Source organism: Hemibagrus wyckioides, linkage group LG24 (genome assembly GCF_019097595.1).
Source record: "Hemibagrus wyckioides isolate EC202008001 linkage group LG24, SWU_Hwy_1.0, whole genome shotgun sequence".
Classification (NCBI taxonomy): domain Eukaryota; kingdom Metazoa; phylum Chordata; class Actinopteri; order Siluriformes; family Bagridae; genus Hemibagrus; species Hemibagrus wyckioides.
This window is the reverse complement of record NC_080733.1, coordinates 16,894,956-16,907,455: the sequence shown is the minus strand read 5'-3', so window position 1 is coordinate 16,907,455 and position 12,500 is coordinate 16,894,956. Positions and strand designations below refer to the sequence as shown.

Genomic DNA, 12,500 nt, shown 5'->3' with positions numbered 1-12,500 from the left:
GGGTTTCGTTATCATCTGAAAGTCAAGGTTTTAATATCGTTATCATCTGATACTCGAGGCTTTAGTATCTGTTACTCATTGTTTCATTTTCAGTCTCATCTCATGCTTGAGGTTTCAGTATCATATCAGAAGAGAGAAAACGGTTATCCTTCCTTCCATCATTATTACTATGAAGTAACTTTTTTTGTCAGTATCAGTCACTTTACCAGTCATGGAGATCTCCTGATATTTAAATGTTGATTCTGTCGCCCTCTTATGGACCCGGTCAGAACTGCACATCCACAATTTTAAAACATAACACCCACTTCTACATTTATGGCTAAATGTCATTAAATCTCGATGTTGTGGGAGTCGTAACACTGAGCAGCACCCACTGGCCCTGTTAATAACGTGTCAGATCCTCTCGGAGAATCCCATAACACAGTTCACGCCTCCACCATTCACTCCCACTCTGCTCTGTTGATATCCAGCCTCGCTATTAAATAGACGTGTAGCTCAGCTTTTATAGCCTTTTATGTGAATCTATATAAAACAAATAACACTATTATGGATAGACATGGGGTTTGGGGGGTGGGGGTGGGGAATGCGGAAGAAAGATGAGTAATAAAACTCTGCAGTCCTTGTGTGGAAAAAACAACAGATCGAATGCACGATATTAAATCAAGTATACAGTAAACACTCATCTATAATGCAACAACGGATCAATGACACCGATGACATAATGTCGATAATAAGAAAACAAAACTCTCTGCAGCAAATGTTGTATTGATTAGCGAGTGTCAGAGGGAAAAGCTTTGAAATATAGTAATAATTGGATGGAGAAAAAACAGCCTGGTCACTTGAGTGAATGAAAAAAGGAAAAGCATTAGCGCTGATCACAATGGAAAAGCCCGCGTCTATAATTTTGTCATTCAAAGCCACCCGTTTCGAAACGTTCTTTCAACACCCAAGAGTTTGACCATCAAATTAACTTCTGGCTTTGACGTTGACAAAAGACTAGGTGTATAAGGAAGGTTTAAAGCTAGTGTTATGGCTCATTGTAAAAATAATTGTAAAATAACTCCATTGTAAAAATCACAGAGCAGAGGAAGGAGAGGCTAGTGAAGCTTAGCAACAAAAAAAATAAACGCTTTTCTGAAATCCTTTGTTATGAAGGTTCAAGGTTGGAACTTGTGTGTTTTTTTTTCTTCTACATTAATCTGATCCTCTTAATGAGGCATTACAGAGGCAATAAACGGATCAGACCAGACACTACAGGTTATTTTATAAATACTATAATAATACGTTTATTTCAGTCTGTGCTAGCCTTCATTATCCCTGCTCGTGGCTAAGGCGGCATCTCAAGTAGTCAGGATGCTGATCAAGGAGTCAGTAATCAGGACATTGATCAAGGAGTCAGTAGTCAGGATGTTGATCAAGGAGCCTGTTGTCAGGATGCTGATCAAGGAGTCAGTAGTGAGGACGCTAATCAAGGAGTCAGCAGTCAGGACGTTGATCAGGGAGTCAGTAGTCAGGACGTTGATCAGGGAGTCAGTAGTCAGGACGTTGATCAGGGAGTCAGTAGTCAGGACGTTGATCAGGGAGTCAGTAGTCAGGACGTTGATCAAGGAATCAGTAGTCTGGACGCTGATTAGGAGTCTGACCGTTTTAAGGTCTGTCTCTGAAATGCAAGGTAAAGGAAGTGAACACTTTTGCTTCATCTATAAGATCGTCTTCCTTGCTTATGATGTAGACTAGGAAGGTTGTAGGGACATATAAGAGTTCGACAGAAATATCTAGAAGACCGATTTGGCGTGTTTTATATGCTGAAGAAAAAAAAAGATTTCAAAGATCCAAAAAATGTCATTCATGAAAACCTGGGGGATCGCCGGAGCATCGATCAAGCCGTATGACATCATCAAATATTCATACCCAAGCCAATTTTCTATTTATCCGTCTCCTGAATACAGAGCAGGTTTCATTCCCAGTCCAGACGTTACGTTATTATTAAACACTTTTGAGTCGATTTTCTGGATTTCCTAAAAAAAATGATGCAAATGAGAAGAGGATGGAGACGCTACCGGATTTTACTGAGTACTCGTGTCAGAGGCAGGACTAAAAATATATCCAGACCATAAAAGATGTTAAAAGACATTTCCTCTCTTGATATACGTGCATGTGTCTGGCTCCGAAGGATGTATTTTTCCTTCGCTAGATCATAAAGCCAACGATAAAATACGTCTCCACCTGCTCAGATGCTCCGTAAAGACGAAGCGGAGCCGGTGTCGGTTGTTAGACTGCTGAGTGAAGGTGATTAGAAAGCTGACAGTGTGGAGTGAGGAAGTGGTCAAGCTGAAGTGAAGGACAGAATCCCAGCAAATTTCAGGAGGATCGTTTATTATTTCTGCCGCCGCTCCATTAGAGATGATGGATTATTGGAGCCTGAGGGTCATGGTTGAGATTCACAAGAGGATTTCTTTTTCTTTAGCATCTCTCAGTGTTTCAATCACACACACACACACACACACACACACTCGCACGTAAAACCGAACGCACACTGAAAAATATTAAATGGTATTATAGCTGTCATTTCCTCAAACGCCGCCGTGTCATTTCCTGTGACCTTTAGTTTCCTCGGGCCGGTTCTAATTTAGCGGATTTGCGTCAGGTCAGTCAGGTCACGCCAGTGTCGTCCTGTCCGTTTTGATTTCGTCTACAGTTTGATAAGGTGATGTCTGTTTTTGTTCTCTCTCTGTCTCTGTCCAGACCGACTCTGACCCCACGTCATATACGGCTCGATTCGATGCATGGTCATGTTTTATTCTAATCTCTAGGGTCTGTATGTAGTTGAAACTTATCGTTACTCACACGGGGAAAGTTTGTGATATTCAGAATCAGCTTATGCACATGTATAATTTTGTATAGCAATATATATTTTCTACAGCACATTTAAAACAACTACTATTGACCAAAGTGCTTTCCATGAAACATTAAAACAACAAAAATAATAAACAACAACAAAAATAATAAAGAGTCACAAATCAATATAAACCTAAACACTCTAGCCAGTATTAAAGGCCACACCAAAAAGATAAGACTTCAAACTCGACAATTACACAAATCGCGCGCGTGTAGTTTGCACATACGAGGTTGCCAGATTCTCTGAGCAGATTTAATGTGCATAGGAAGAGGGACAATTAACCAAATCGCTCGCGTGTAGTTTGCACATATGTGGTTTCCAGATTCTCTCAAGCAGTCATTTGCACTGATTTTTGTGTTCATGAAGCTACTTAAACAAGCTGATAAAATCAGAATGTGTGTTTTTGGCATGTAGGCTGTTTGATTCTGTTTTTAATTCCATGTGTTCGTTAATAAAACAATGTTAATTAAGGCAGCACTATTCTATAAAGAAAACCTGGAATGAACAGGGACGTTTCAAGGATAACATGACCAAGCACTCCTCTGGTAGACTTACATTTACATTTACATTTCTGGCATTTGGCATTTGACTTAGAGCTCACATCGAGCTAAATTTATTATCATCACTTTATTTAACCTAACGATACTATTGTATATTGACGAATAGATTCGTTTATGCATTTACTATTGACCTCTGATTTTAATCCTGGGAGTGTAGTTACAGCTCGGATTTCCACATGACACTGGGATTACATCAGACTGTCAGTCAGTGGTGCTGCAATCGGCTGTAACAGCATTACGGAAAAACTTTAACCTGTGGACAAGTGCAACAGTAAACAGATTTGATTTTGCATCATTTTCTACTATTTTTTACTTCATATGTAGCTTCTGTGTAGCTTTGTTTTATTAATGTACAGTCATTTTGTTGATTTCAGCTCAGATCAATTTTTTTAAAAGAAGAAGACACCAGGCCTAAATTTTATGTCGTTTCTCATCAGTATCTATACAGAAATAATTCAAAGCCGTACAAATACCACCTCACGTGTCTGGGGAGAGCCGAAGCACTTGAATGTTTTTAAAGCGGAGCTCGGGAAGCCGAGTATAACGGATCGCAGGATAATTACCTCTCCTCACTCGGAATGGAGTTTGACACTCTGGTGTTTTTTGGCTTTTCTCTTTCGTAGCTGTCTGAACAGAGATTTTTTTGGGATTAAATAATTATTCTGTACATTCACATGACCTGGTTGTCAATCTGCTTGGGTTCAGTTGAACTTTTTCTCTTTTTTTTTTTAATACGTCTCTCCTAGTTGTCATGACGATGTCCGGTGTATCGTCGCTCTCAATTGTTTGCTCTCAATGGACAAGATATTATATCAATATTGGTATAAATTGTTACTATTTTATCTCCTGGGAAACATCTTATGTAGCTTCTAAATAAGTACTAAATAAAAACAGTCTGCACATGTCATTCTGCTTAAAAGTTTACACCCCTCCTCAGGATTAATTTTAATGATTTTTTAAATATTTATTTATTTATTTACTTTTTTTTTACAATTTATTTATTTATTTATTCATACTAAATAAAAACAGTCTACACATGTCATTCTGCTTGAATGTTTACACACCCCAGGATTCATTAAAATAATAATAATAATAATAATAATAATAATATCTATTTATTTATTCATTTATTTACTTTTTAAAATATATTTATTTATTTAATTTTTTACAATATAATTATTTATTTATATTAAATAAAACAGTCTACACTTGAAAGTTTACACACCCCAGGATTCATTTTAAAAAAAGAATTTATTTATTTATTTATTCATTCATTTATTTATTTATTTACTTTTTTAAATGTATTTAATTTTTAATTTTTTTACTAGGATCCTTACTACAACTTTTTTTGTCCCTTGTCTTCTTCATTCTTCCTTTCTACAGGTACTGTTTTCAGTAGGTGGGGACTGGAGGGTGTGGGCGGGGACTGAAAGGGTGTGGGCTTGTCTAAATTTTGTGCACATTTGTTATATACATGAGCTCATAAAATAAAAACAATTATTCAGAAAAAAAGTTTAAAAATAAATAAATAAATAAAATAAAATGAAATAAAAAGGTGTCATTTGTCTCCAGCTCTGATTTGTAGTTTCAGTAAAAATATATTCTTATCCAGGTGCAAATAGTTCAGTGTCTAATCTCTGTCCCTGGGGTCTGATCTGATCTGGTTGGATTGTCTCCCCAGTTTGAGCAGCTGGCTTTCCTGTGGATGGAGAGGCAGAAGTCTGGAGGTAACTACAGCCGCTACAGAGCTCAGACGGAGAAACACGTGGTGCTCTGTGTCTCCTGTCTGAAGATAGATCTCCTCATGGATTTCCTCAACGAGTTCTTCGCTCACCCCAGACTGCAGGTACGTCTGTAAGCATGCGCTGTTCTGCAGTGTCAGTCTGAACTGGACGTTTTGATCATGAAACCTGTTCATCTGTCCGTCAGTGACATGGAGCCACAGTGAGATCACCACCATGCTCGTGTTCACAGTGATGTTCATGCACTTACACTTTATTAGGAACTACTTTACACCTACTTATTCTGGACAGTCGAAAATCTGGAAAATAAATGTAATTCATTCTGCTTAAAAGTTTACACTCCCCAGGATTCATTTTAATTAAAATATTTATTTATTTATTTACTTTTTAAAATATATTTATTTATTTATTTATTTATTTATACTAAATAAAATCAGTCTACACATGTTGTTCTGTTTACACAGGATTCATTTTTTAAAAAATATTTATTTATTTATTTATTTTTATTTGTTTGTTTGTTTGTTATTTATTCATTCACCGCCATGCTCGTGTTTGCAGTGATATTCATGTATTTACACTTTATTAAGAAAGAAAGAAAGAAAGAAAGAAAGAAAGAAAGAAAGAAAGAAAGAAAGAAAGAAAGAAAGAAATTCAATTATTCATGGAATAAAAATAAACAAATACGTTTATTAAATTTAATAAATAAATAATTTTTTTCGTTTGAACAACCAACATTTTTTTCAGCAACAACCAAAATTCCAATAAATAAATAATGTGCTATTGACCACTTCACATGTTTTTGCACGTGCATGTACAGTGTGTGTGTGTGTGTGTGTGTGTGTGTGTGTGTTGCATGCATGTCCAAAAGGCTCATTAGGGATCAGAGAGGTGTAATCCTCAGCTGGAGCTTCTGGCAGCCTCTGACTTGAGGATTACAGCAGCATTAATGTACATCATCAAATCTGATTTATTCTGAACACATTACAGTCAGTGAGAGTCTTTCTCTCTCTCTCTCTCTCTCTCTCTCACTCACACACACACACACACACACACCTCTATAAGAGCACTCTGAGCTAAGGGCTCGCTATACATACACGTCGTCATGCAAACACGTGTTGTCGTGTCTCTGTTTTTATTTTGATTGCTCCGACACCTCATGGGTCGTCATGTAACATGTCGTGCGTGTGTGTGTGTGTGTGTGTGTGTGTGTGTGTGTGAGACATCCTCTGAAGTGCAAACGAACAGGGAACGGAGCGGATTGTTGTCATAGCAATGCTGCCTGAATTCCAATTACTATTCCGAGATGTGTTTTTCCTCAGATATGATGTGAGCCATCGGTTCGGGTCACGCAGGAGACAGACGTTTGTGTAACACTTGCTGTGAAGGCCGTGTGTGTATCATGACCTGGATGAATATATTCATAACGCATTATAATGGATCTAGAAGGCATTTGTCTTATAACCTTGTTACGATTATTTCCAATTATTTATAGACATTTTATAAGCACTGAGAGACTGCATGATAATTAACTTGCATAAGTATTCACCCACTAGACTCTTAATTTTACACAAAATAACCCACAGTATTAAAGGAAGGGAAACATCTACATACTTTACACAAGTGTTTATAATGTAAACATACACCGATTAGCCATAACATTATGACCACCTGCCTAATATTGTGTTGGTCCCCCTCCTTTTGCTGCCAAAACAGCCCCTGACCTGTTGAGGCCTGGACTCCACTAGATCCCTGAAGGTGTGCTGTGGTATCTGGTACCAAGATGTTAGCAGCAGATCCTTTAAGTCCTCTTAGTCACGAGGTGGGGCTTGTTTGTCCAGCACAGTTCCCACAGGTGCTGGATTGGATTGATATCTGGGGAATTTGGAGGCCCTGAGGTCAACACCTCAAACTGGTTGAACCATTTTGTGGCACGGAGCATTATCCTGCTGAAAGAGGCCACAGCCATCAGGGAATACCATCAGCTTCCATGAAAGGGTGTACATGGTCTGGAGCAATGCTTAGGTAGGTGCTACGTGTCAAAGTAACATCCACATGGATGGCAGAACCCAAGGTTTCCCAGCAGAACATTGCCCAAAGCATGACACTGCCTCCACAGGCTCACCTTCTACCCATAGTGCATCCAGGTGCCATGTGTTCCCTTGGTCATTGACACACACGCACCCGGCCATCCACATGATGTAAAAGAAAACATGATTCATCAGACCAGGCCACCTTCTTCTATTGCTCCGTGGTCCAGTTCTGATGCTTACATGCCCATTGTTGGAGCTTTCAGCGGTGCACAGGGGTCAGCATGGGCACCCTGACCGGTCTGCGGCTATGCAGCGCCATACACAACAAACTGTGATACACTGTGACACCTTTCTATTAGAACCAGCATTAACTTCTTCAGCAGCAACAGTAGCTCGTCTGTTGGATCGGATCACACGGGCCAGCCTTCTCTCCCCACGTGCATCAATGAGCCTTGGCCGCCCATGACCCTGTTGCCGGTTCACCACTGTTCCTTCCTTGAACCACTTTTGATAGATACTGACCACTGCAGACCGGGAACACCCCACAAGAGCTGCAATTTTGGAGATGCTCTGATCCAGTGATCTAACCATCACAATTTGTCCCTTCGTCAAACTCGCTCAAATCATTTTTCCTGCTTCTAACACATCAACTTTGAGGACAAAATGTTCACGTGCTGCCTAATATATCCCACCCACTAACAGGTGCCATGAGGAGGAGATCATCAGGGTTATTCACTTCACCTCTCAGTGCTCAGAGTGTTATGGCTGATCGGTGTATAAAAGTAGCCTCTGTTGTGAACCAGCTAAATTAGTCCCTGTGCAAATACACTAGTTAAAAGACACATGTCAGAATTTCACTAAATAAATATCATCACATAGACCAGGACCATGTTTGGTTTTTAAATAATATGCAAAAAAACTAAATAAGTCCATTAATAAATTAAAAACCAATAGAGAGCCACAAAATGTTAGTAAATTTGTATATAGGGGGATTAAGCGGAATGCTGAATATGATGCTACCATCACCATGCTTCATTGTGTTCATTATAAATGTGACCTTCGTTAAAAGTGCTACAGAATTCTGACCCCAGGTTTGACCCATTGTGGAATGAATGCACCCTCTAGTTTTGAGTCGCTCTTCTCTAACTGTTAACTGTTGCTTTGGATGATGTACAGGATTACTACGTGGTGATCCTGTGTCCAGCGGAGATCGACGTCCAGGTACGCCGGGTCCTGCACATCCCGCTGTGGGCTCAGAGGGTCATCTACCTCCAGGGTTCTGCACTCAAAGACCAGGATCTAATGAGGGCCAAGTACGATTTCAGGATCTCTCAAAACATGGTTTAGAAAATCAGGACTCAGTGTGGGATTCCATCATTACCCTTAAGCGCCCGGTGCTAAAATGTTACAGATGTGTGACCAATTAAAGGGAAAAACCTGAACAAATGTGTTGAGGAACAAGGGCAGATGCCTCCAGACAGGTGGATTGTAAGCTACAATCTAGCAGTAACCACTGATCTATAGCATGTATGGAAATGCTGAGCAGGTCCAGTTGACCCTTGTATTTGGATCAATAAGGCAAGAGGAAATTGATTTGAATGAGAATGAGGGTTTATTACTCATAGATAGATCAAATGGCTGTGTATCAATAGCAATTTTTTTCAGATTGAGATTCAGATCTAGGGCAGCAGTCATCACCCTCTAGACCAGGGGCTGGATCTGGATCTGGAGCCTCTGAGCCATATGCTTTCAACTAACTTGAAGTATCAGGATCCATGTGTGAGTGTTTTATTAACAACAACCCTCAAGGCAAGGCTGTGAGAAAGAGATTGTACTGTGACACTACTTACTGCACTCAATTCAGTACCTATTCGATTCAGTACCTACTGCATTTGATTCAGTACTTACTGCATTTGATTCAATACTTACTGCATTTGATTCAGTATCTGGTCGATTCAGAACTTACTGCATTTGATTCAGTACCTACTGCATTTGATTCGGTACAGACTGCATTTGATTCAGTACCTACTGCATTTGATTCAGTACCAACTGCATGTGATTCAGTACTCACTGCATTTGATTCAGTATCTAGTCAATTCAGAACTTACTGCATTTGATTTTGTACCTATTGCATTTCATTCAGTACCTAGTTGATTCAGTACCTACTGTATTTGATTGAGCACAGTTTAGATTTGGTATCTACTGCATTTTATTCAGTATCTAGCTGATTCAGTACTCACTGCATTTGATTCAGTACCTACTGCATTTGATTCAGTATCTGGTCAGTTCCGAACTTACTGCATTTGATTCAGTACCTATTGCATTTGATTCAGTATCTAGTCGATTCAGAACTCAGTACCCACTTCATTTGATTCTGTACTCAGTGCATTGTATTGAGTACCTTTTGATTCGGTATTTACTGCATTTGAATAAGTACCTCCTACATTTTATTCAGTATCTAGTTGATTCAGTACTTACTGCATTTGATTCAGTGCCTACTTCATTTGATTCAGTATCTGGTCAGTTCAGAACTTACTGCATTTGATTCAGTACCTATTGCATTTGATTCAGTATCTAGTCGATTCAGAACTCAGTACCTACGTCATTTGATTCTGTACTCAATGCATTGTATTGAGTACCTTGTGATTCGGTATTTACTGCATTTGAATAAGTACCTCCTACATTTTATTCAGTATCTAGTTGATTCAGTACTTACTGCATTTGATTCAGTGCCTACTTCATTTGATTCAGTATCTGGTCAGTTCAGAACCTACTGCATTTGATTCAGTACCTATTGCATTTGATTCAGTATCTAGTCGATTCAGAACTCAGTACCTACGTCATTTGATTCTGTACTCAATGCATTGTATTGAGTACCTTGTGATTCGGTATTTACTGCATTTGAATAAGTACCTCCTACATTTTATTCAGTATCTAATTGATTCAGTACTTACTGCATTTGATTCAGTAAATACTTCATTAGAATCCATACCTTCTGCATTTGATTGAGTACCTTTTTGATTCAGTCTCTACTGCATTTGATTCAGTACCTACTGCATTTTATTCAGCATCTAGTTGATTCAGTACCAAGTTTTGTTAAACTAGTATGGTTTAACCACAAGGAACAACATTTAACACCTACAGCACTTACACTCACAAAGAAGATTCTGATAGATCTTCCACACCAGTCCCGCTGCATGATGCGATAGCACAGTGGACAATTGTTGCACACTAGGGGCCCCCTAGTGGTGTGGTGGAGATATGACTCAAAAGGCACCTAAGCAAACATGGAGGAGACTAGCTATAGCGGTAGAGACGTTAGCTCATAAAAGACTGTTGCCATCTGGAGGGAGGGGTAAACTCTCTCTGCTCTTTCATTCGGAGCGACGCTGGACACTCATACTCAGGGCAGATTTCCCCAGAGGGTGTGTTATTCTATCCTGTGGTGTAGTATGTTGAGGCTGGTTTTCAGGAGGCACATGGTGGCTTTCACCCTTCCCAAATGGTAGATGTTGTTTGATAGGAGAGAGCTGGCTAGTGGGTGGGAATTAGCCAAGAACGAATTCGGTAGAAATGAGCCATGAGGTTCAAGTATTATAAGAAAAAAATCACAATGTCAGTGCAGCAGAAGAAGCATAAAAAGCCCCGACACGTTCCTTTACTTCTTCACACGTCTGTAGAGATTCCCCCCAAACGTGTCATCCGTACTGGTCACCTGACTTCCACTCACGCCTCCAGTCTTAACATCTTCACTTCAGCAGGTTCACACCAATTCACACCTGGAGATTGGATGCATATGCACAGGACTCCGCTGTATTCCATAGGCAAGGTGGAGAGAAAAAAAAAATTTCTATTCCGAGAATCTGGGAATGCTAACAGGAATGGTAATGAAAGGTGTATATCCTGTATTGGCAGGATTGTTTATAGCAGCAGGTGCTATCGATTAGCCTCACTGTAGATTAGCTTCAGAAGAATATAGATTAGCTTCAGAAGAATATAGATTAGCTTCAGAAGAATATAGATTAGCTTCACTATAAATTAGCTTCAGAAGAATATAGATTAGCTTCAGAAGATTGTAGATTAGCTTCAATATAGATTAGCTTCAGAAGATTGTAGATTAGCTTGAGAGGGTTAAAGATTAGCTTCAGCAGGTTATAGCTGAGCTCCTGAAGGAACCTGTGCACGAGTTGGAGCTCCTCCCGATCAGTCCATCAGCAGCACTGACACTCTGATGATTAACGAGAGTAATTAGAGAAAACTAACAGGGCTGCCAGTGAGAAGCAATAAGCTCACGATGCTATCATTTAGCAGTTAGCGTTAGCATTATGCCGGTGCCTGCTGACTTTCTTTGGTTATTAGCAGAGCTGATATTATGACTGAGCTCTGAGTGTTTCACTCGCCGCTATCTGAAAATCATTTCTTATTCAAGTCCTGAAAGAAGGTGCTTTAATAACCACCTGCTTCTGTGTCATTTCTCTATGATTAAATCATCCCCCTCTCTCTCTCTCTCTCTCTCTCTACCTTTGCCTTTTACTCTCTTTTTCCATCATTTAATCTCTTGTCAAATTCTTGTCTCTTTTTCTCTTCTTTTTTATTTTTTTATTCATTCTCTCTCTCTCTCTCTCTCTCTCTCTCTCTCAACCTCTGCCTTTTACTCGCTTTCTCCATCTTTTAATCTCTTGTCAATTTCTTATCTTTTTTCTCTTTCTTTTTATTTTTTATTGATTATTTCTCTTACTCTCTCACCACTGCCCCTTCTCTACCCCCCCCTCTCTTTCTCGCTGTCAGGGTTTGTCTCTATTTTATTTCTTATTAATTATCTCTCTGTCTCTCCCTGTCTTTAATTCACTCTCTCTGTTTCTTTCACTTTCTTTTTGTCTCACTCTCTATCTTTCTCTCTATCCCTCTGTCTGCTGTCTCTCTATTTTCTTCTCTCCCCTCTCTTTTTCTCTGTCTTATTCTCTCTTTTTCTTCTCTCTCTCTCTCTCTCTGTCTTGACCCTGTACTTCCTGTTTCTGTCTCATCCCTGTGTTCTGATTGGCTGCAGGATGGATGATGCAGAGGCCTGTTTTATCCTGAGCAACCGGTTTGAAGTGGATCGCCTCGCCGCTGTACGTTCCTCCAAATTCTCTCTCTCTCCTCCCTCTCTCATAATCCCTTCTTCCCACAGTTAGCAGCCATTAGCTAACATTAGTACACTCTTCTTTTCTTTTTTGCTGTCCATAATCTCTTAATCTGTCTGCTCTCTCATGTAAGATTGGTACAGGTG

General features: G+C 39.4%; 1 protein-coding gene across 1 annotated transcript in view; it reads left to right on the top strand.

Moving 5' to 3' along the window:
- LOC131345192 (potassium channel subfamily T member 2) overlaps positions 1-12,500 on the top strand; it is a 121,369-nt gene that overhangs the window by 66,279 nt on the left and 42,590 nt on the right. Inside the window, exons 12-14 of the mRNA XM_058377971.1 lie at positions 5,141-5,305; positions 8,408-8,544; positions 12,279-12,342. Of these exons, the coding sequence (XP_058233954.1) occupies positions 5,141-5,305; positions 8,408-8,544; positions 12,279-12,342 (366 nt within the window). The remainder of the gene's footprint in view (positions 1-5,140; positions 5,306-8,407; positions 8,545-12,278; positions 12,343-12,500) is intronic.